The sequence below is a fragment of the Equus quagga genome, chromosome 16 (genome assembly GCF_021613505.1).
Source record: "Equus quagga isolate Etosha38 chromosome 16, UCLA_HA_Equagga_1.0, whole genome shotgun sequence".
In the NCBI taxonomy this organism is placed as follows: Eukaryota; Metazoa; Chordata; class Mammalia; order Perissodactyla; family Equidae; genus Equus; species Equus quagga.
The window spans coordinates 31,174,549-31,198,939 of NC_060282.1; the positions used below are offsets into that span (position 1 = coordinate 31,174,549).

Consider the following 24,391-nt stretch of genomic DNA (forward strand, 5'->3'; position numbering starts at 1 on the left):
TTCCTGGAGGAAGTGTATTTTAAAAAATCATTTGTAACTAAAATATTATAGAAATGAGATTTTGTAATTCTGTATGCAGTGAACTTGCTGCTTTTGTTTTAACTCTTCTATATTTTATCGTGCTGCCCTTGTTTTGGCACTTTGTGAAAAGTATTTTAGGGTAGGAGAATGCTATAGTTACGTTTTTGAAATGACATATGTTTAAAACTAGTAATTTTGCACATGTAAGAAAATTCACAGTTAATATAACTATCCTTTAATTTGTGAACTCCAAGGCCAGTGTTTAGCTGTTTTTAAAGAATTACATGTCAAGTTTGAGTGCTTTTAGTGCATTCAGGATCATGCAGTTTAATGATACATTTGGAAAAAGATCTAGGTGTTTAAAATAGAAATATGTTTAAAATGTTTTTAATCAAATCTGAACAACTGTGGACTCTAATTGAGGGAACATACGTCATTACTCGGAGTACCATAAAGTCTATCTAATGTGTATTTAAAGATCTGTAAAGATACAGACCTCTAAGAAATATGTTGCTGTAACCTCAGTATTTGTGGGATTATGGAAGTAAAATAAAGTCAAGAATGTCTTTGTTTAGAAGATACTTACAAATGGACTGAAGGCACAATCAACTTGCATGTGAAACTGGTATAGAATTAGACAACAGTTTTATATAGCACCATTATAGAAAGTGCTGCTAAAGCACCACAGGGAAATCCGGTAGCTGTATCACATGATTATAACAGGGGTCAGAGAAGGGAAAAGTTAGTGGTTAGGCTAGAACAGTCATGAAAGACTAGGAAATTGTGTGACTTAGCTATATTCTCTCCTTCCTTCACCATCGGGGTGGTAGGTATGAAGAGTTATGGGGCATTCAGAGGAAATGGGCATGCACGATGTGTGAAATGGCCAGTAATAAGACCTTGATGGGAAACCTGGAGATGATAAATGATTGATATTGCACCAACTAAAAATAATAGGATTCAAATTCAGAGACCATTCTGATTACACTTAAAAGAAATCAGATGTGTTCTAAATCATGTATTGTGTTAGAGCTATTTTACTTTAGGTTTGATTTCCAGCAAACTACCAAATGGATTAGGGATATATTTAAGGAGCCTATCATATTCTTTATTTTGGAGTATAAGCAATGCTAGAATCAAGGAAGCTGGATGAAGGGCACTTGACTAGTTTTCCCAGCATTACTGCTAGGTATTTATCTAGTGAGGAAAAAGATGACAGGCTATAATTTGGTTTAGGCTGCTTAATAAAGCTTACAAATTTAGCAAACATTTAATGCTTACCTTCTATGCAGTAGGCAGGGGCAAAGTGTGTTTTAAGAAAAATGCAAAGGAGTACAATGTGATAAGAACTGTGATAACAATACACTGGGTGGCTCAGGGAACCCTTGGGGGGTCAGCTAACTTCCAGTGGGGATAGGTGAGGTTTAAGACCTCCTAGAGAGTGTTTTACCTTAAATAATCCTGAAGGAGGAGTAGGGTGAGTAAGAGCAAGGGGGAAAAGGGTATTCATAGCAGAGTGTCAGCTGAGAGTCGGAACATGAAGTTGGAGAATGGAATCTTGGAAGATGAGGATGGAGAATTCATAAGCTGGGAATACACACAGTTTTCTTGTTTTAGAATATCCTCTGGAGTCAGCAAGGGAGGAGTGAGACTGAGGTGGTTCTCAAACTGAAGCATGTATCAGAATCAGCTTAGACAACAGTATTGTATAGCACCATTACCTAACGTGCTGCTAAGGCACAGCAGGCACATAGGGTAGATATAGCACGTGATTATAACAGAGGTCAGAGAACGGAGCAGTTAGTGGTTAGGCTGGGACAGTCATGAAAGACTAGGCAATTGTGTAACTAAACTATATTTTCTCCCTCCTTCACCATCTAGCTTTTGTAGCTAAGGAGTGAAGAGTTGGGCAGCATTCTGTTAACATCTGTTAGATCACTGACTGCTGGGTCCCCTCTAGAGTTTCTGATTTGGTAGATCTGAGATAGTACCCAAGAACTAGCACTTTCAACAAGTTCCCAGGTAATGCTGACAGGGCTGGCTCAGAGACTGTACTTTGAGAATCACTGCTACAATGTGGTAATTATGTTGCCTCCACCTGTCACTAACTATGGAATAGAAGACTTTGTATTTAGTAAAAGGTAAGTTTTAGTACCCCCTAAGCTTATGAGGATATTTTGAGGAAGTGTGTCCTCACGTCTCTCTTTAATCATCGGTATTATAATCAATAATCATGTATCTGTTTATGGACTCTACTAAACTGATCACAGTAAAATACTCTGGCTTTCTGGCCAGGTTTCCAGGGCTCCTGAATCTCCACTCCTCTGACTTCTTACTTTGCCTCCCTCCCTCCCTCATAGCTCCCTTTTCCTTCTTCTCTGAGATTCCCATTACTTTATGTATTCTGGCACGTATAGTATTCTAATTTATAATTGTGTCTTGATATCTTAGAATCTAATTTATTCTCTTCTGATTTGGTGATAGAGGTTCTGACAAAAGATTCTGATTGAAATATAGCTTCCACATGATTAGAAGCACGGTAAACCATTCTTTTGGGCCATATTTTGAAAGGAAGAGCAGGGGAATTTTTACGGGCAGGAGAGAGGGGTCACGGGGACTACTCAGGCAGAGAAGATCCTTCTGATGGCTCTGTCCACAGCTGGCTCCTGGGTGAGGTGTCCTAACTTACTCTTTGACGATGGGTGAACATCATATTCTCTGAGTCCCAGTGTTGTTATCTCTAAAAACTAGGGGAGACTATGAAGTCATTGCTCTGATATTCTGTGATTCTATGAATGCCAGACATTACTGCCTTTTGCTATTCTAGACCAGTCCCTCTCTTCCAACTCAAATTCCAGGTGGGAATATGTATTCCAAAACTCGCTCAGCAGCCCAATGACTTAGGTAAACATTTACATTTTACCATTGCAAAGACAAGCTCAGAGAGATTCAGAAACCTACTCAAGGACATACAGTATGAAGCAGAGCTAAGAATGGGATCCAGGATATTCTCTGACTTTAATGCCCATGTTTCTTTAACCACACCGTGTGTCTTCTCTTGGAGAAAACAAAATATCAGAAAAGCACATTACTGAATAAGTTTTAGAATCTGTCTTTTGGGCAGGGAGAGGGTAGGTCCTCACTTCTAATTGGCACAATTTAAAAGGGTATTTTCTTGAGCCAGTTTCTTCTCCACAGAGGGACCTTGCCCTGTGGGCCATTCTGCAGAAGATACTCATTTGGTTAACGGGTTACTGCCAGCTAGAGAAAGCTCATTGTCCTAAAGTGCCTCTATCTTATTACAAAAGAGCTGCTACCAGCCAATTAATAACCTGGCTATAACTTGATATGGTTAAGGAATAGTTCCTTAGAGGGACCATGAGGATGGCCCTGCTGTCCCCTTATCAGAAGACAGTTGAGATGTCATTACGGGCTAAGTCTCTTGATTTTATGCTTTCTTCTCAAGAAATCCCATCTCTGCAAGAGAGCTATGTTTTGATGCACCTATGACTGAGATAAAACAAAACATTTGTCAATTGGCTTTAGTTTTAGGGGATTGTATCCAAGCTTGGTCTCACTGGGGTCACAGTTTAATTGACTAAGTTCAGCCAGTCAAGGGCTTTGACATCTAATAGTTGCTCAATCCATATGAACTGAATGATTGAAATGTCCCAGGTGGCTCAGGATCTCTGAGAGCAAGAGGAAGAGCTCAGTTATACTAGCTGCTCTTCTGTGAAAGACTCCATGTGCTTATGACTAATGATGAACACAGCATTTTCTTTTTGGCTAAATCCTTTCAACAGCTTATGCAGTAGATACATGACTATTAGAGGCAAGTAAACTAGGAAAGTTCAATAGCTTGTTCAAAGTCACCAACTGGTCCACAGCAGACTTGGTAATATAACGTGTGTCTGACTGTCGACACCTCATGTCCTTTGTTACTGGACTGTATGTTTCCTAGAATGCTTTTCAGTTTGTTCTAAAGAGGGATTGCTATATAACTTTGTGGAACAGATAAGGTAAAAATTGGAACTATTTTTACATTTAATGAAGACATTCCTTTTAACTACTTTTAGAATTTAAAAATCATGTAAGGTTAAAGCAACTAATTTCTTGATAAGATCCTAAATATGATTATCCAGGAAGGTAGTGGTACAGTGGAGCAACTGGGTAGGCCAATATTTGTCATGTGACAGCCCTTACGACATCTTGAATATTCTTTTAGTGAGCTAGTCTTAGGAGGAGGAGGATAATCAGGGAATTTTTTTCTATTAATTTAAATATGAAATAGTTCACATTATGCCCAATCTCTTCATTCTGTGGACAGAGTTCAGATAAAGATAAGCTAGTAGTTTATTGCATTGTGCTGAAGAAAGCAAGTAATAACAGCCTATTTCGAACAGTTCTTAAAGGAGAGGATTTTTTTTTTAACTGATAAACACTTTTACTGATCAACCAGTGTGTGTGTGTTCACAGCCCTACAAGCCCTCTGTCAGGCATGCAGAAGTCCCCCTAAACTAATTAAAAATTATACACATAGATCTGGAATGGACCTAATTGATTCTATTCCTTCTCTGCCCCCTCCCTCCCCCACTTCCAACACCTCTGAATATTGAAGCTTATCAAGGAAGTACTTCCCCAAAGTCACACAATTAGTCAGTAGCAGGGTGGCCTCAGTGTCTGAGATGCTCCATGGAATATTCTTTCCATTATTCCTCAAAAAATACACCATGTGATACAGATAAAACTATTATGCACAGTTATAAACCTGAGTATTAGAAAAATCTAAAACTTTCTTTGACTGGTTTTTGTTAAATGAGTGGTCAGTTTAAGTGTTTTAAATCCCATTAAGGATTTCAAGACATTGGATTTTATCTTCTAAAAAGAGAAATTGATTAGTGGTAAATCACATCTTTAAAAGCACACTGGATTGGAAGGAACTCTGGGCTCTGATTTGAGCTCTGACGGTAACTAGCTTTGCAAGCTTACACAATTACATAACACAGTCTGGAATAATAGCCTTCTGGTTCTAAGAACTCTTATGAGTCTATCTATAAAAAACTGAATAAGAGAGTAATATCTGCTGTTGGCAGTTACCTTTTTAATATTGATCTCTTTGTGACTTTATAAGTATTTTAAGTCTAGTTTCTGCAATGTTCAGTCTCTCCCTCCAACTCTCATCTTTACTTGGTTTTCAGTTAAGGAATATGTATACTTTTTGTTTCTTAGAGAAAAAATGAGACAAGAGCTTCAATATAGTATATAAAAAATTGGTACCTAGTTTGGAAATGGAGCTCTTTATAATCTAAAGTGTTTGTACCAAAATCATGCTATTACATTAAAATATACAAGGTAGACACTGTTTTGGTGCTTATTCTAAACTGATAGAAATTTAGTATTAAATTTGTTAGTCATTCAGCAGATACATCTATCATCATCTGTCACGTCAAGCACCCACGTTAGCCCCTGTGAATACAGAATAGAATAAGACATGCTCTGTTTTCTTCATGGGGTCTCCATTTAATGGAGGGATTATTATGAACATTGTAACAACTGTGAGAGACTTGCTGTCACAGGTGTCTGGGTGCTGGGAGGTCATGGGAAGTTTTGAGGAAACTAGCTTGGCGAGGGTGTAAGGTGCACATGGCAATGAGGCTAGGGAATTAGATGGATATGTCTGTAAGAAGGACCTTTTGTTTTAAAATCAAGAGTTGGAGCTTATTCTGAAGGATTTTAAAGCAAGGAAATGACATGACTAACTTGAGCTTTTGAAAGATCACAGTGGTCCTCGTGTAGCAACAGCAGAGCAATCTTAGTTTGATCACTGTGATCTGTAACACCAGTAGGGCTGAACCATCAAGGATTTAAGAAGTAGGCCACATCAGAGAGACTATTCACAACCTCAGTAATGGTTATTCATCTCACACTGTAGATGTTTAATATGCTGGTCCATGGTAGCAATGCCGTAACTGTTTGTTGCAAGATAGACCCTGCTTTAATTTGTATTACACGACTCTCTATAGAAAACTCAAAGGACACTCTTTCTTCCTATTTCGTCTGGAAGCCAAATTGTATGAAATAGATATCCAAAGAGCTAGAATAAATATTTTCTTCTCTGTGGCAAACATGGCTATGTAATTTTCAATACTCTTTACAAAAGATATTTTTTAATTATGATGCTAATGGTTGGAAAGTTGAAAGCCTGTTCTGCTATTTAATAGAGGAAATCTTATTTCCCAAGATTATGTTTAATTTTCTTGTGGGTTTGGTAGCTCTCTTGAATGAGCCTATTATTTCAATTTAGACCAAGTTTGACAGGATCATTCTATTTTAAAGGCATATGCTACCTTGCGCTCCATCTTCCTTTGTGTAAGTAAGGCATCTGTTTAGCACTTTAGTTTTTAAAGTGCTTTCACATCCATCCTTTCATTTGCTCCTGGCAATCCTATGAGGGAGGTAGTGTGTTATCCCCCTTTACAGCACAGGTAACAGAAATTCTGAGAAGTCCACTGACAAGCCTGCGAGTTGGCTGCCACTACGTGGCATGGCTGAAACTGGTTCTACTTTTATCATCAAACTAGGTAGGCAGACATGACAAAGCACCTTCACAAATAGAGTTGGGTAAAGATATCAGACCATAGGACTAAGCAGAAGGGTTACGCAGGTTCAGCTCAAATGCGTTATTTTGTAAAATTATTCTCTCTTCCTTCTTTCTCTCCAACAAACCCCTTCATTGATAAGTCAAGGCCATATGTAATCAAGAAACTAAAAGCCTGTTAAAACAGAATGGAATTTTGACCTATTAATAAATGATAAGGAGTCATCTTTCTTGATTTATCAATATAGTGTGAAAAACATTGAAGTAAAAGTGTTCCCACGTTGAGATAACTAAATTTCAGCATCCTCACGTTCATTTGATGTTTGTCTTATGCACAAGTGTTTATATATTACTATGCATATGTAAGTGTATACATAAGATGGCGTATATAAGATACTACTATGCCTCCCTATGCTCAAATGCTACCATTTGGAAATTTAAAAGTGAAATCCTTTTTTTCCTTTTTCTTTCAATGCACTCCATGGATTTCAATCATTCTCTAGCCGAGGGGTCAGTAAACTATGACCCATGGGCAAAATCTGGCCTGCCACCTTTTTTTTGTGGGAACTTTGAGAATAGCTTTCAGGTTTTAAGTGGTTGGAAAAAAATCAAAAGAAGAACAATAGTTTGCAATACACAAAAAATGATATTAACTTCAAATTTCAGTGTTCATAAATAAAGTTTTATTGGAAAACAGCCATGCCTAATCATCTACATGTTGTCTATTGGGGCTTTTGTTCTGTAACAGAGTTGAGTAGTTTAGACAGAGACCGTATGGTCCACAAAACCTAAAATACTTACTATCTGGCCCTTTCTAGGAAAAGTTTGCTGATTCCTCCTCTAGCCCCTTTCGAGTGTGATGGGATTAAGAAATTCTTCTTGTTTTCCTTGGATGGGAGTTGAGTGGAAGGCAAAACATATATTAGCTTACGTATGCTTTTCTGTTTAGTTGGGTGGAGAGAGCGGCAATTTCCAACATTTGGAAAAATTCAACTAAGACTCAGGTCTGAAGTTTATTAAACTGCTCTAGTTCCACCTTAATATGAAAGGGTGACAAGTTACAAAAAAGGAAAAGCACAAAGAGTAACCCAGGTGAGAGGTCTAGTGCTGGCAGGAATTGAAAATGTGAGAAGAGATACTAATTTAGTGTATAGGTTTTAAAACTGTTTTCATTGTTAGCATATTCCTTTCCTATTTCATTTTGAGATAGTTATCTCCTCTCTTACCCCCTTTAAATGAAAAAAAAAATCCCTTTAAACACCTAGCTTTGTATTCCCAGCAAATGTGTCCATGTTTTAATTTCAGTTGTTTTGAGAATGATTTCAAATATGCATCACTTGAATATACAGGGAACGAAGCCAACATTTTTATAGTTCCTCATTATTTGACCACATGATTTTACACAAGCCTCACTGTTTCTTCAGATTTTCTTCTGTGAGTGAGCCAGATAACGTTTTTAAACATTTAGATATTACAGTAAGTTTACCAGCAACATATTTCACAAATTTGAGTTTTGGGTTTTTCTTTTTATTTTTTTAAGATTTTATTTTTTTTGCTTTTTCTCCCCAAAGCCCCCCAGGTACATAGTTGTATGTTCTTCGTTGTGGGTCCTTCTAGTTGTGGCATGTGGGATGCTGCCTCAGCGTGGCCTGATGAGCAGTGAGTGCCAAGACCGCACCCAGGATTCGAACCAACGAAACACTGGGCTGCCTGCAGCTGAGCACGCGAACTTAACCACTCGGCCACAGGGCCAGCGCCTTCTTTTTATTTTTTTAGATCAGTTGTAACACTTTAAGTTAAAATGAGTTAGGAGAAAAAAAAATTACTTCTGACAGCATATATATCCTCAGAAGTTGAAACAGTAGAAGAATAATAGAAGTTTGGCATACCTCTATCTGAAAAACAACGTATAAATTTCTGGTTGGAGTCCATTCATCCTACCTAATTGCTATTTGAGAACTAAAGTTTTTGCCGAGGCCAGGATTTTACTATCCTTGTGTTCACTGCCCAGTGGCCATGATAGACCACTTTTAATGCACTTCATAAACTGAACATCTTCCTGGTGCTTAGAAAGCGGACCTGCACATTTCAAGCAGTGTCTGTTGAAGGGTAGGCTTATTTGGCTCTAGGGAGTGATAGTTTTTGTGTGGTAGCTTTCACCTATTCTTTTTTGTTCTCATCTTAAATTTGATACTCCAAACAATCATCTGATATAGGTAGGTTGGGTATTTTCCCATCCTGTTGATGGTGAGGAGAGTAGGGCACAGAGAGGTTGTTATTTTCCCCTATTAAGGTCAAAATTACATTTAGATCTGTTTTCCTAAATCTTGGTTCCAAATGTTTGAAGTAGATGACTTTCCATGTAGGTGCTTAATAGGTGATTATGTTCAGTTTGTTTAGCTGCATGACCTAAACAAAGGTAAAGCCACTATATTTATTACAGATAGTGGTCTTTGGATAATGCCTTTTATTTGAGTAGTGCGTATATACATGTATATATATACACATACATACACATATATATATATATATATATAACTAATTAAAGTCGTTAATTATAAATCTACACACCCATATACACTCCACGTGGAGTATCCTGGTATCTTGCTTGCGCTCCCTTCCATCTGCCATCTTGGACTGTCCTAGTTGGTAAATTTTTACGCTCATAATAGCTCACATTCTTTAATCACTAATTACATAGTTGATACTGTGCTAAAATCTTTGCCTTTATTAAGCCTCTGAATCCTCTCAACAACTCTGAGATAGGGACGGATGTTACCTCTTCCTTATAGATGAGAGTGCTGAGGCAAAGTGAGCATTACTGACTTGCCCACAGTCACATAACAGTAAGCCAAGATTCTAACCTCAAATCTGCTAACCACTGTATTATTTGAGAGGCCACTATGTTCACAACATAGTTCTTATTTGCTGCCTTTGACTGTTGTTCTGTCTCCTATTCTGCCCTTGACATAGTTGAATTTCATCCTACGCTAACTCTCCCAAATACTAAAGGCAATCTTGACTTAAACCCATTCCAATGGGTTTTACACAGACTTCTACTCTGGATCTTCTATTAACTTAGTAATGCTGGTTTTCTGTGTCATCACTCAAATAGTTCAGTTGTAAGTATGAAACATTGATTCCTGAAACCTCTGATTCTGTCCTTTATTTTCTTTAGGCTGCAACATAATGAAGCTTCTAATGAGCTGTGTGTAACTAAACTATGCTACACAAAAAATGTAATTTTAGATTTTAGGTCATAGTTCTCATAGTCCCTGCTCTAATGGGATTACTGCAAACGTCCATGTTAGAAATGCATGATTTTGGTGAGGTAAAGCTTAAAAACTTTATTTAAGGGTATTTATAAACCATTGCAAGTTTTGAGAAGGAATGTTAAACAGCAGTATTTGAAGTTGTTAGAGACACCTAAAAAATATTTAAACAATTTTAGGAAAGCTCATTAAGTTGCACAATCAAGTACTTTCTGTGTGAAAAATTGCTAAAAGTCTGATTTCAAATGTCTTTGAATAACCTGTCCCTTTAATTTCTATTCGAATTCTAGCATATACTGAGTAGAGTAACCGCTAGGATTTTCCAGGGGTTGGCTTGATGCGCTTTGATCCTTGCAACTGCAGTCTGAAGACTAAATGCCCCTAGTGGGTGTCAGTGTCGGCCACATTCTGAATGGAGATGCTGGTGCTTTGACAATAAAGGGTACTTGAGGAAAAATAAGCAGTCAGATTTGCATGTTGTGCTAAGGCAGCCTGAAGCCCACAGCCCTGATGATCAAGAAATAACAAGTATGGATTCCTCAGTGTGTGTGTGATCCTCTCTACCTCACTGATTGCTTCCCTTTCTCTAATAATTCATTGTAATATATAGAGGTACAGTTTCACAGTTGGGTTTCACAAAGGTTGGCTTTTCTCTGCTTTTAAGGTTTTAAATTTCTTTTGTTTATATGATTGACTATGCTGAGATAGTCAATTGAGATGGTTCTTGTCATCAAGATTTTGCTGAGGAGATAAACAAAACTAACTCGCAGTGTGCCAAGTCCCTGAGAGAGGTGTGGCACTGTAGGAAGAGGCGGTTCTTTGGCTTCTCTGTTTTTCATCTTCTCCTCCACCCAGTGTCCGTTCTATTGATTCATCCTACCTCCTTTTCTCACGACTATTACCTCTTAAGGGTGTTGAGCCTCTCAGCCATTTTCCTTACTTTCACTTTCTTCCTTCTTTCGGGAAGCTTAGTTTTCTCAAAATATGCACTCCTCCACTTATTCTGTATACTTCAGAGTAGCTACATTATTAGTATCTCATTGCCTGCCTATGTACCTTTCCTTCTAGTAAACCAAAGATGCTGAAGTACAGGAAACTTGCTTTTTCATCCCTGCCTCTAGCTGTCCATCATGAGGCCTGGCCCCTAGGGGCTTTTATCTGTTGAAATGAGGGAACAAATTCGGTACCATCCTGGTCATGTTGCTCTCATGCTCAAGAATCTATGGGAACTTCTCACTACTAGTCAGACCAAGCCCTAATCTGGAGCCAACTTCATTTTTATTAATTTTCATTGTTACTTAAAACCCCCCAAGTACAAATAATTTATAATTTACCTCCTTTTTTGAAGCTAAGTAGAATAAGAAGTGAAATTCCTCACCCACAGTAATGAAAACCTGAGTAACCATCCCTCTACCTACCCTCCAGTTCATTCAAACCGCTCTTCGTTGGGCCTGTCATGCACCATCTGGATTTTCTCCATTGCCTTATTATGAACAGAATCGCCCTTGCCAGGACTCTTGTCTTCCCTTTGTCTCTCTAAAACCTGCTCAGCTGAGGTTCCAACTTTCATAGCACATATTACCTGCCACACTTCAATACTTACATGCTCTATTACAATTGTTTTCAGGTGTTGGACTATTCGTTGCTCCAATAAAGTTTGCAGTCCTTTACAGCTACTATGGTTTTTTTATATTTACAGTGCATGTGCAAGCAATCTCATACTTAGCATTCAAATGAGTTTTTAAATATAAAGGAATTGAGTTTTTACATGGCGTTCATGTTAGTTCACTTGGCAAGCATTAAAACTCCACCGTGTGTCCAGTACTGTGTTAGAAACAAAGGATTCACAGATTGAAAAAAATAACACTGTAATGGCAAAACAGAAATGGATCTATCTTCTCTGCTTCTAATGTACCCAGCACTTGCCTCTAATATCTACTATGCTGTGTTGCAATACCCTGTGAGTACCACTTAGCCCCCTCTCCTTGGCTTTTGCACCTCTAGGACAGGGAATGGGTATTATAATTTTATGTTTGCAGCATCTGTCACAATACTTGGCACATACTCCATTTTTGGAGAATGTTTGAAGTGAGCTGTTGAAGGTAACTACAGTGTAATTTGAAAAATGTTATAATGGAGCCTGTATGGATAGTATGGGAGTGCAGGAGAATGGGTATCCAGTCTATTTTTCTGTCTCTTGGCCAGAATAAGCCCCTCTTGCCAAATGACAGCCTCGTCAGACCACATTTGAACACAGTTTCACTTGGACAGTAATTTTTCTTAAACCGATGTTGGCAGTTCTCATTTGGTGGATTACAGTTTTGAGGAGGCACTGTAATTTAGAAGCATGTAAGTTGGCTAAACCAGGGTCTTATATTTCTGAATAAGGATTTAAAGCCCAGAGTTTTATAGAAAAGACCCATGTTTTGTAAACTTTGATACACCTGTTTTCTTATGCAGTCTAAAGTTTTCTAAGGTTTAACAATCTATTGTATGATCCCACTGGTGTTTTAAAACTCGTTTATTTATAAAACGTACATCCAGATTTTCCAGGACAATGAATACAGTGGCTATTTCTGGGTGGTAGGCTGATGTGCCATGCAGGTGAGGAAGAGTATTTGTGTATTTTCCTTTAAACTTTCTGCTCTAGTTTAAATCTTTATTTATAATGAGAATGTTTTACTTTTATATAAAAAAGGAGTTAATAGAGTTAATGTGAATCCCAATTATTTAAAGAAAACAAGCTTAAGAAAATTTTTGGAGAGTAGCTCCAGGGCTAAGGGGAAGGTATAGAAGTATGAGGGCCGACCCGATAGTGGTTTTCTCCAAAGCAGAAGAGTTAGTTCCGGGAGAAGTGGCTGAACAAGGCAGGAGGTTGTGGATGGACCTGGAGCCAGTGAGGAAAGATTTTCAGATGCTAAAGCATGTCAAGATGCAGATTTGCAGGGGAGGTGGTTTCTGCGGTTGCTAGCTTGAAAAAGCATTCGGTTCTCAGGTGTTTGTGATTAGATGAGTTGTGTCAGTTCAGGCTGCTGAGCCTACGGGCCGCCTGCATTGGTTTTATGTTGCGGCAAAGAGTGGCTGAGATCAGGAAGGTCAGAGGAGCTTCAGATGGTGTTAGGGCTTGGCACCAATCAAAGATTTGTTTGAATGCTCTATTGAATAAAAAAGGTTTAGGTTTTTCCCCTAATGATTTGAACGAAGAGAAAGCACCGCTGAACAGATGAAAACAAAGGATACTGGCAAGAGATGGCCAAATGATTGTGTATTTGGAAGGCTCAGGCAGGTTCAGCATTATCGTATAAGGGGTATAATTTCATGCACCCAATCTGAAAAAATTTGGGATAGAATATTCTTTTATTCATTTTTGCCTGTTAAAAGAGTTTATTTTGGAATGTTAATATAGTGGTATTTTCTGTAAATTTAAGTGGGTCACCAATGTATATTGAAATAACTTTCTATTTTACTTTTAATACATAAATGCATTACAATTATAAAAGATTCATATGATTCAGAAATACGTAATTTTTAACATTTCAAAATTCCACCACCCCCCTTCCCAAACTAACTTCTCTCAGCTGCTCATATCCACACACGTACATATGTAGTTTTATTGCATCGTATTCTCTACATCCTGTGACTTGCCTTTTTCATATAATGATAAGTCTTAGAGCTCATTCTCAGTCATTGCTTATAATTCACCTCATGGGTTTTCGTGGTTGTAGTATTTTACAATTTGAATGCATCCGATTTTTATTCTTAAATTTGAGGATAAATAATTAAGCTTTCTTCTAGCAGGATTTATGCCTGAAGAAGTCCTAAGGGATTTTACAGAGAATGTTAGGTATTTCAGAAATTTCACGTTCTGTGAACTGGTATTAGGAGCATGGAACGAAATGAGGAGAGAGAGCTACAAGTAACAATAAAGATCAGCGAAGGATGTTGTAAAATTATTTCCAAATGCTTATTGCTATAACTTTTTGTCAAAAAGCTGATTGGTGCAGGCTATGTTTTAAAGAAAAATCAGACCTTGTAGATAACAGCTGATTTATGGAGTGTGTAGTCTTTTTAAATTTAAATATAAATGCTTTGTTCTCTCCACCCTTTAGTTCTGTTTTATTCTCTGGAATGTTTATCATTATTTCTTGGAAGATAATTCTGCTAACAGGATGGGCTGCTTGCTTTTGAAAAAAATGTAGCAAGAAAACCCACAATTTGTGGACATGACAGCCATGTATTTTGACCATGATTAAGAAACTACTGACCGGCTATAGACCAGTGTTTTATTAAAATATGGTTTACAGCATTTATAGTCTTAAGACTACAAATGAACCTTTTATGGAGTGATAAACTTCTTCTGTGCCCACCATCCTCCCCCAAGAGAGCTATAGTGTAGTTTGACTATGGGCTTTCACTCACACTTAGTCGGCTTTCCAACTGTAAATTTGGTAACATTTTAGAAGTTGACTTAGCTGTTTCATGGTGGTCATGTAATATATGAAGTTCTGTTTAGACTCAAAACTGAAAGGCGAAGAGTTACCATTTTCTCTTTATAGGTCTAGAAACTTATTATTTATAATGTAATCTATTTAACAATTTTTTTAGCCTTTAAATTCTACTTTCTGGCTTTATTTGCTCAATTTGCAAAATTTTAATATTCAGTGATTTCATGTTTTGGTTTCATTTTCTCTTCTATTATCTCTTTGCTTGCAAGAACTATCAGTTTTAAAGCTCTTCTGAATCATTGAAGCACCAAATACAGTGCTGGCACTCAGAGGCTTGTTGAATGAAAGTGATGCCATGGAGTTTTCATAGAGCTTTACATGCTGTTAATTGCCATCAGTTAAACCTGTTACAAGTAATAATGCACTGTAATGTGTTGAAAACCTGACCTTTCAGTTAACCAATCCTCCAAACTTCTCTCCTTGTTTCTCCTGGAAGAGTAGTGTAGAGTAAACTTATTTTCACCTGTGCAAGCCAATTATCTCTGACACAGATGTTACTGACTAACCAGGGAATCTGACCTAGAATACAAGCCTCTAAGTTATTGCATCTTTTTACACCTTATTGTAATGTGTGTGGTTTAGGGGAAAAATACATGTTTCTAATCTACTGTTGCCTCTCTGTGCAGACTACCTATTATGGGCAGTGTTGATTTACATGTATTGTTATAAATCCTCACAAGAGCCTTGTAAAGTCAGCGACATCCCTGTTTTATACTGAAGGAAAAAGAGGCTCAGAGAGGCATGTCATTGTCCAGAGTCGCAGAGCTGGGATTCAAACTCAGACCTAGCAGACCTGACAGCACTCTGTTTCACAAACTGCTCCTAGCGAAACTCAGTTAGTGCATTATAGAGAGAAGAGAACAGATTTAGAAGGCAATTAGTTTTGGGGGCTTTAAGAACCAGCTCAGCCTCTACTAGCTATTTGACTCAATGTCTCTTAGTCTCAAATTCCTCATTTGAAAAATAGGGATACTGCTGCCCATCTTGTAGGATTGTTCTGAAAACTAAATGGAGATGCATGTAAAGGTTTTGGAACATTGAAGGTTTTCAAAAAAATGACCTAAAAACTACCCTTCCGAGTTATGATACCTTCTGATTAGTAAATGCCGGCCTTGGCTAGTATTAAACAGAATTTTATTTTTCTGTCCTGAAGCAGAAGATACTGGTTGGAGTATTCCCATTGTGTTTATCATTGTAAGTCTTTTGAAGGGCAGAACAGACTTCAGTCCCAGCAGCGATGTAATTTGTTGTGGGGATATTTTCTTTTTCTTTTTAATTCTTTGTTTTAATTCCATTTGGAGTTGCAAAAATTTCGGAAGGGTCTCAAGCTGCCCAGGGCCTTGGGCTGCAATTTTTTTCTTAGCCTATTGATGTGGTGAGCTGTTGGAAGCAGTAGGAGTTATTTAGAATGAGATGGCTAATATTAGGAAACAAATGAGTTGACCACATATTTCTCTGACCACTTGAATTTCGATTGAACTAACCAGTGAGTTTGTGAAAGTTTTATTTGCAAAACAAGTAAGCTGCTTTGACTGAAATTTTCTTTTTCTCTTTAAAATTGTTTTTAGGATGCAGAATAGAAAACTGTGATTCTTGCTTTAGCAAAGACTTTTGTACCAAGTGCAAAGTAGGCTTTTATTTGCATAGAGGCCGTTGCTTTGATGAATGTCCAGATGGTTTTGCACCATTAGATGAAACCATGGAATGTGTGGGTGAGTAGTTTTTCATGTAACTTTCAAACTTCAACTTTTTTTTGAACTTTCACCTGTTTTTTGAAAACATGCTGGATATATTCAACCTAAAAACAAATTGGTTCTCTTGTTGTTAATTAGAACTGAAAATTATTTAAGTTCTTTGCTGACTTTCTGAATTCTTAGGCATCATGATGTTGAGTAGTCTCATTACATTGTGCTACAAAATTTCCTAGTTGTACGTTTGCTAGGTGAAACTTTTTAGATGGTGATGATGATGTTTCTGTTATCCGTGTAATACATCCATTTCTAAATTATCTTAAATTATTAGTTACTGTTAGAGAAAAACATTTTTGTTGAGGAAAAAAATTTTCAGTCGGTACCATGTGGTTAACTATCTTATCACTTTTGTTATGTATATTAATTATAGAGATTCTTGCTTAGGCATTTGTTTAAAAAAAATCAATTGGAAAGAAATTTTTTGTGCCAAACATATCTTATTGATGATTGGCTGCATGTTGCAAAGTGCTTTAAAACAATTTTACTTTTATTAAATTTAGATATCTAGAATGCATGATTTAACATATACATATTTACTGTTTGTGAATAATAATTAGGAGTGCATATTTTATAAATTTTACATTTTTTGAGTGTTTGAAAAACACTTTGGTATTTTTATACCACTGATGAAAAGGTAGAGATGTCAGGACTTACATTTTGACGAATGTCTGAATTAATCTTAGGTGTAATGGCATCTTCACTGCTCCCACCCCGATCCCTGAATTGCATTTGACATGTTATGCATCTGATATGATGTACAACAGAGCTATGTATTATAAATGAAACTTTCTATCTCCTTAAAATGGAGATTTAAAAGAAAATTGAACTTTTTTCCTGCAGAAATATTGCTGAAGTAATTATATATTTGAAAGCTTGCAGAGAACACATTTAATTCAGAGGTTTTTGAAGAAATGTGTACTTATGCTCCTATTTACATGTGAGTTAATACTTTCATGCAGGTGACATTATTAAAAAAAATAAGAAAGTCACTGGAAGATCATATTCAGAATGTTGAATTTGCTTTTGAGAGGCAGAACCCACACCCATTACAAATGTTCAGTGGAAGCACTTATGAAACCCTTAAATATAAACAAATTACAAATAGAGTTCTATGCATTCCCCTTAATAAAAATCTTAAATAGCTATGAAAAATCTAAGAGTAACCATGAGGCCTGCAGAGATCTGGAATGCTAAAATATTGATTGTGTGTGCACTCTGGGCCTGGGTCCTCATCTGCTAGTGTGAAGGGGCTTTTTAATGGTGAATTTGATGAAGATGTTTAGCTTTGCATATTTTTATTCTTTTATTCCCTCCATGCTGCACCCACCCCCCACAAGGGGGTTGAAGGGTAGCCTACTTTTCCATTATATGAACTTACAAAAGGGAATGCTAAAAGTCTTTATAAATCTAGGAAAAACACCCATTTTCAAATACCTGACCAGTTTGTTTACTTTTCAAACTATGATGATGTATAGCACCAATTTAGGGAATAAGAAATACTGTGGTTTCCTATTGAAAGAATTGAGATAATCAGAAAACGGGGAACAAACTCCCTATCCTGTTCACGAAGTACTTACTTCCAGAATAAAACTAACACACTCGTGAATTTCAGTGGGGGCATTCAGAATTAACCTGTAAAATTTTGTCTTCTGTCATGGTATGAAAATAATCTTCTACCATAGGTTTTAGCTGTTGAATCTTTAAAGGTTATGTATTTCAGTGTCTTTAGAATGGACCAGTAACATCCCTTCAAAAAATGAACTAAGACAAATAGAAAGTAATAGTTTTTAAATTACTTACTTGACAATTGTTTGTTGTAGATGGAAGTAACCCTATGGCCCAAAGAATTAAAGTTCCTGAAAGGCAAATATAGGTCTTTGTGGGCTGTACAACTTAATTTTTGGTGTCTGAAGGTAAGGGGAGTGGAGAAACACTGCTGTATAAATTGGATGACAGTGGAGCAAGTGGATGCCAAATTGTTATCTGTGTTTGTATTTTTTTGTTTATCTTTGTTAGAAGGATGTGAAGTTGGTCATTGGAGTGAATGGGGAACTTGTAGCAGAAATAATCGCACATGTGGATTTAAATGGGGTCTGGAAACCAGAACACGGCAAATAGTTAAAAAGCCTGCAAAAGACACGATACCATGTCCAACCATCGCTGAGTCCAGAAGATGTAAGATGGCCATGAGGCATTGTCCAGGAGGTGAGTTTGAATAATCACTATTGTGGGCTGGGTGTTGTCTGAATTCTGCTCCTCCTAAACCACCTTCCCTCCCAATAGGGAGTATGTATCCACAAAGGAAACTTGATAATAACATTGGTGAGAGAGTAAAGTTCCACATTGTACTTACTTAGGGATGAATGCTTAAATTGTGAAGAATGTAAAGTGAATGTTTCATTTACTTTCATGATACCTTGAAAATAATTTAGAAGAGTACATTACAAAATGAGCTTTCTAAAATGAGATTTCTAAACGCATTGTGTGTGTGCCGGATTTTTTTTTTTTGCTAATGTACTATAAAAGCGGTTCTTGTGAAATCAGGCCTTTGCAGATGTTGCTCTGAGGGAAGCGCCAACTTTCAGTTGAGAAGAGTTTAGATTAGAAAGGTTTATGGAATCTGTAAAATCATCTGTATCGTTACTAGTTGAAGATGACAACTTAAAATAAACTTGCCCAAACACTGGGAAGAATAAATGTTGTCTTAATGTTACCACAATTACCGGGTTCTCTTTGTTTTGATAATAATTTGTAGAAAACAGCTACTGGTATGTGTGTGTTTATTCATGTCTTTGTAGTAATTGTGCTGATTTGCAGTAATTATTCTGTAATAACAGGATTAGGCCCATTTACAAATTAGGAGAAGCGTACATAGCTCAGGTGCTGGTTAAGGCTGAGTCAGTATGTCGAAATGCACTGCTTAGCGCTGTCACTGTGGTTCTTAAAGCATAATCGCTTGTTACCATTTATTTTATCACTAGCGGATGCTAAATTGCCAGAGATGAAGTTGGGATTTATCTAGCGCACCAAATAGAAAAGCGAAAGAGAAAGTTGCGTGTGGAAAATTGCCCTATGAAATAATCAACACTTTTGTTTGCCTCATTCTTGCTGTTGGTGCATAGCTTTCCAGCTTTGTGGCTAGAGCCCAGAAAGACAATATACATCTGCTTAAAATGGGTTTATATCTGTATTATGCTGCCTCATAGAGAATGTCTGTGATGCGTGGAGGAAGACAAAACTTTTAAGACTTGAAGACTCCAGTCAGCCTTTGAGAACTATTAGATCCAGATTCAGATGCTACTATTAGGAAGGCAGCTTTTCCTCTTGAATTAGTTTTGCTTTTTTTTTTTGCTGGGTCTTTGAAACAAAGTTTTTTTGGGTCTGCTTTTCACTAACAAGGATGGTTTTGTTCAGTTAAACTGGGTATTTTTCAGTCAAAATATAAGAAAATATTTTCTTACAAAACTAATAAGCCACTTCTCGGATAGCTGAGAGCATTTAACCTGCAACCTTGTGCCTAAAAACAAACCTGATGTATTCAGGTAATGGAAATAAAGACTTTCTTTGTTGTATATTGTTTATATAACTCCCCCCCCCCCCCCATTCCTCTTCCAGCAACGCGGTCCTCCAATTGTGGTTTACGTTAATAGCAAAAATTAACCTGAAAATGCTCCTATAACAAACACGCTTATGTGTAACAAGAGCTAGCACATTTCCCTCCCCTTTGAAACTATTTTGACCTAGCTCCAGTCTTGCTTGGGAATTTTGTAGATAAGATTGTTACCCTATAATGTTTATTGAATTTTAATTTTTTATGCTTCCAACAACAGTATACTGTCTTAATAGAATACAACCTGACACTGTCAGCAATTTAAATTACGTCAGAACAAATGCTTATGTAGCAGGGGCTAATATTCTGTTTTTCACGAGTGAACCAGTAATGAACTCTGATTTAGTTCATATTTAGGTTTTACTGAGTATTATTTATTAGGAGAGACCAGCTATCACTCTAATCCCTGTATCTACATTTTCAATTGAATAAATTCAATTTTTATATAATCTTTAAAGTTATATAAAAAGTTAGTTTAAAAAATTACTAGGTTTAAAAGCTATGTTGGAATTTGTTTTATTTTATGTGTTAAGAAAACAGAATTAAAATAGAATTGTTGATAGAAATGCAAAATTACTCTGCAATAAAATAACTTCTATTTACAAACATAAGAAATGAAAACTAGGAAATTAATTTTGGAACTTGAGGACCAATTTGCAAAAATTGGCATAACTTCCAGTGGAGTATCCCACCTTGCCTCAGGTAAGAGAGGGAAAGTTTCCTTTCTTCCATAGGTCACGGCGATTAATGGAAGAATGGAGAAGAAAACCACTTTATCCTATTTTACATCTTGACTTGATTTCAGTGATCTGCTTTGACAAACCATGCAAAAATGTAAGCCGTAATCAGGTTGGGAATATAGGCATTTTCCAGATCTTTTCAACATGTGTATGGATTTTTCTCCCGTTGCAGCCAGTCTTAACCTGATTGCACACAAACGCAGCCATAACCTCCTTCACACTAAAGCACCGGCACATTACGATCAGCTGCTTTCCATTACGGGAAAGCGTAAGTTAGAGGTCAGTGAAATGGAATAGTCACTAAGCGTAGAAGATATTACACTGAAAACTATTAATAATGAGAAAATAAATGACTGAGATTTAAGAAAAAAAGCACATCAGTGTAATGCTTTAGCCTATTTTCTCCTTAATTATCATATACTTATTTGCTTTTTAAAAGTGAAAGAATATCTGGAAATAACTCAAGTTGTGGGTTGATTTACACTTGAAGTTACTCCGTGTTCATTCCTAAACTTTTCTTTTTGATTAGATTCCCGGTGACATAACCTGTAGAGTTTCTTGGGCTTTTTTGATTCGGAGTCTTCAGGATTCTGGTCTGGTGGTCAGGAGATCGGGTCTCTGCGCCCTGTCAACTCATTAATTCTGTGACCCTTGGCAAGTCACTTAACCTCTCTTGGCCTCTATTTTCTCATTTGTAAATTGAGGGTATTGGGGTAGGTCATCTCTGAAATCCAGTCCAGTTCTAAAATCTGATGATTCTAAGACTGATTGCTAAAAGATATGGGCAAGTTCTGTGGTTGTCATGTGAAGGGTAAGGAAGAAACTTGTTAAGCCCAAGAGCGTTGCTTCACAACGAAAGAATTGAACACTTTTCTAATAGCTGAGCTGTGCATTTGCCAAGCCTGTCACTTCTGGCAACTTTCACCCTCGTCCTCCCTATCTCCTCTCTCCCCTCCTCCCACTCCCTTACAACCCTCAAAGACTAAGCAAGACTCTCTTTAAATCTGTATATGACTTGTGATTTTTAGTTACCAAGACAGCAGGAGGATGGCGAAAGAGAAGAGAGAATCATAAAAGACCATGGGGAAAAAAAAGAAAGATGGATGAGTGAGAGAAAAAAAAAATTGAACGAGTGGAGAAAACAAGGGGAAAAAAGAATGGACTACTTAAAAATAGACTGTACTTATTGCAGATATCACTTCCCTTTGTTCCCATCTTGAGCATGCTAATTAGTAGAGTTCATCCTGTTGGAGAAAATTTATTAATATACAACATGCAGCTTTAAATGGAAGGAATTTCAAGTCTGGACCATGTTGTACATTAGGCAATGTATTAATAGAAAAATATAAGCATGCTGTGATCATATTTAAACGACAAATGGAAGAACAAAATCATGGTTTCAGAGGCACAAAGTTGGATGATGTTTATGTACAGAGGAAAATGTCATTTGGAGGTGGCTGTAATCTTCTCTTTCATGGGATTGGCCAACATAACCTCAACCTGAAATATTCTGTCCCATCTGTATGAGATTCCTCATTATTTTGTAAAGTCCTATGACAACTTATTTTAATTGATTAATCAGATATTTATTGAGCACCATTATGTACCAATCATTGGTCTAGGCATGATAATGCTCAGAGAGTCCTTACAGAGCTTTTCCTAGTGGGGATATGGCAATAAAGAAATAGGTGGGTGAATGCGTAATTTCATGTGGAGATGGGGCTGCAAAGAAAAATAAAGCAGGAGAAGGAGCTGGTGAAAGATTGGATCAGGAGTGTACTATTTCCTGTAGGGTTCAGGGAAATTGAGAGAGTAACATTTGATGAGAAATCTGAGTGAAGATCTTTTGAAGACCTAAGGGAAAATTTTTTGGCTTTTGACTTAATGGCTATGTTTAATAATATCCTTGATTCTTTCACTGTTTATTAGGGAAGAGGAAGGAACTGAGATCCAGGGAGGCTCTGGCTGGTCCAAGGTGATACATAGCATGTTTCTAGTGGCAGAGCCAAGACAGGACCAATGTCTTGCTGCCTTGGAAACCCAAGTTTTTCTAGGCCTTTTCCTTGTTCCTTGTAATAAAAATCGAAGATAAAGCCATGGTTGTCCAACATCGAAGCAGCCAACTTGAAACTATTTCTCTGTTTACCCAATGCATCATTTTACTTTTGCTCTACAAATGCTTTTTAAAAACGTGACACCCTGCCATCACCACCCGTTCCCAACATCTTCCAGCTTTAAATAGCTAGTGAAACATACCACAGAGGTCTTTCATAAATGCCAAAGTGTTGAGCCGCTGGCTTTGCTTTGATTCAGCTGCCCCTACAAAGACCTGTTCTTTAGTTTTACTGTCATTGGTCCTTAGTTTGTTGGGGGGAAAAATGTGGGACCTCAAGAATGTTCTCTTCATTCTTAATCTTTCAAAGTCGCCCTCCGGTTGAGGCAGCCTGTGTTGAGCCACATCCAGCACTTCTCTGTCCCCTTGCTCCCTGGCCTGCAAAGAAGCACTGGGGTCTGAATCCCACCCCCACATCTAGTGGCTCTATGTCCAGTATGGCTTTTTTCTTTCTGATACATTTAAACAATCAGACTGTTAAAGTAATTTAGGCAATGTTTTGATATATGCTAAGATAGCTTTCTGTGTTTCCTGCTCGTGGCTGCCTTAACTTACCATACCTCAGTTATTAGTAACAATATGGTGCAATTCTTGAAGCCCTAGTTGTATTTGCTTAGGACTCTGCTAAAATCTAAATATGGAATCGACTACTGCGTACTATTTCAATTTGAAATAACTTACTCCTCTAAAAGACATTACTTGACGATTATCTCCTTTTTTTTTTTAAAGTGACTTTTAACTTGGTAGGAAATAAAAGAAAATATTATTTAGCAACTTAGAACCTTTGTCTCTGCAAACATCTTTTTAAAAGGCAATAGTAATAAAATCTCTCTAATCTTTGTTTTCTGTATATAAACTGACAGCAACATGTGGACTAGGTATTAGAAAATATGACTAAAGATGGTTGTAGATTGTGATGGATTAAATTGAGAGCAGGAAATAAGCACATTTTCAGTAGGACAGGGTCAAAAAAATATACTTTAGACATGTGTTCTTTATTTCTCTACATTTTGTTTACATTTGAGTTGCAATTTATGTGGTCTGTTTTATACATGCCAACCTCAAGGGTAGTTTGGAAGAGAGAGGAAACCTATTTTCTTTTGAAACTTTCAGAATTGTCAGGAATGTAGGTATTGAAATTTTTGTATGAAGAAGAGAGCATCGAAAAAGGAATTCTTGTTGCTCCTCTGTTTGCTGTGCTGAATACCTTATTATATTTCTTTTAAAATCAGTGATTTGTGTTAGTTGCTTTAAGCAAATTGTACTATTTCCCAGGTATTCTGGAGACATGGCAGCTAATTATATTTATTTTATAGTGATTGTAAACTGGCATAATCACACATAAGCAGCCACATTTTAAATATTAATATTTAATTATCATATAAAACTGATGTTTAACAAATATCCACCTGCCCCAAACAATTCTTTCAGGAGCTAGAATGTCCAAAATTCCTCCTTCAGTGATCTTAGCAGTGTCTTGGAAATATCCCCACTATCATTGTACCCCGCGCTACTTTATTCTTCTACTGGTTTTCTGGAAAGTATGTAAGGGGGTAAACACTGGCACCTGTTGGTGGTAGGGTTTTTTGGTTTTGGATTTTAAGCAATGATTTCTTTGAGGGTTGCTAATTCTCACATTTCAGAGGATAAGGGTCTGAGGAAATGGAGGAGCAGAAAACTGGGCTGCAATGTGGCGTGCATGGGAGATCATGAAAAGTTCAGAGACGGCAAAAAAAAAAGCACAGTCTCAGACTTAGACAAAGAAATCTAAGGGCGTGCAA

General features: G+C 37.1%; 1 protein-coding gene across 1 annotated transcript in view; it reads left to right on the forward strand.

Annotated features, from left to right (window-relative positions):
* RSPO2 (R-spondin 2) overlaps nucleotides 1–24,391 on the forward strand; it is a 146,417-nt gene that overhangs the window by 79,859 nt on the left and 42,167 nt on the right. Inside the window, exons 4-5 of the mRNA XM_046642659.1 lie at nucleotides 15,965–16,108; nucleotides 18,164–18,352. Coding sequence (XP_046498615.1) covers nucleotides 15,965–16,108; nucleotides 18,164–18,352 — 333 coding nt within the window. The remainder of the gene's footprint in view (nucleotides 1–15,964; nucleotides 16,109–18,163; nucleotides 18,353–24,391) is intronic.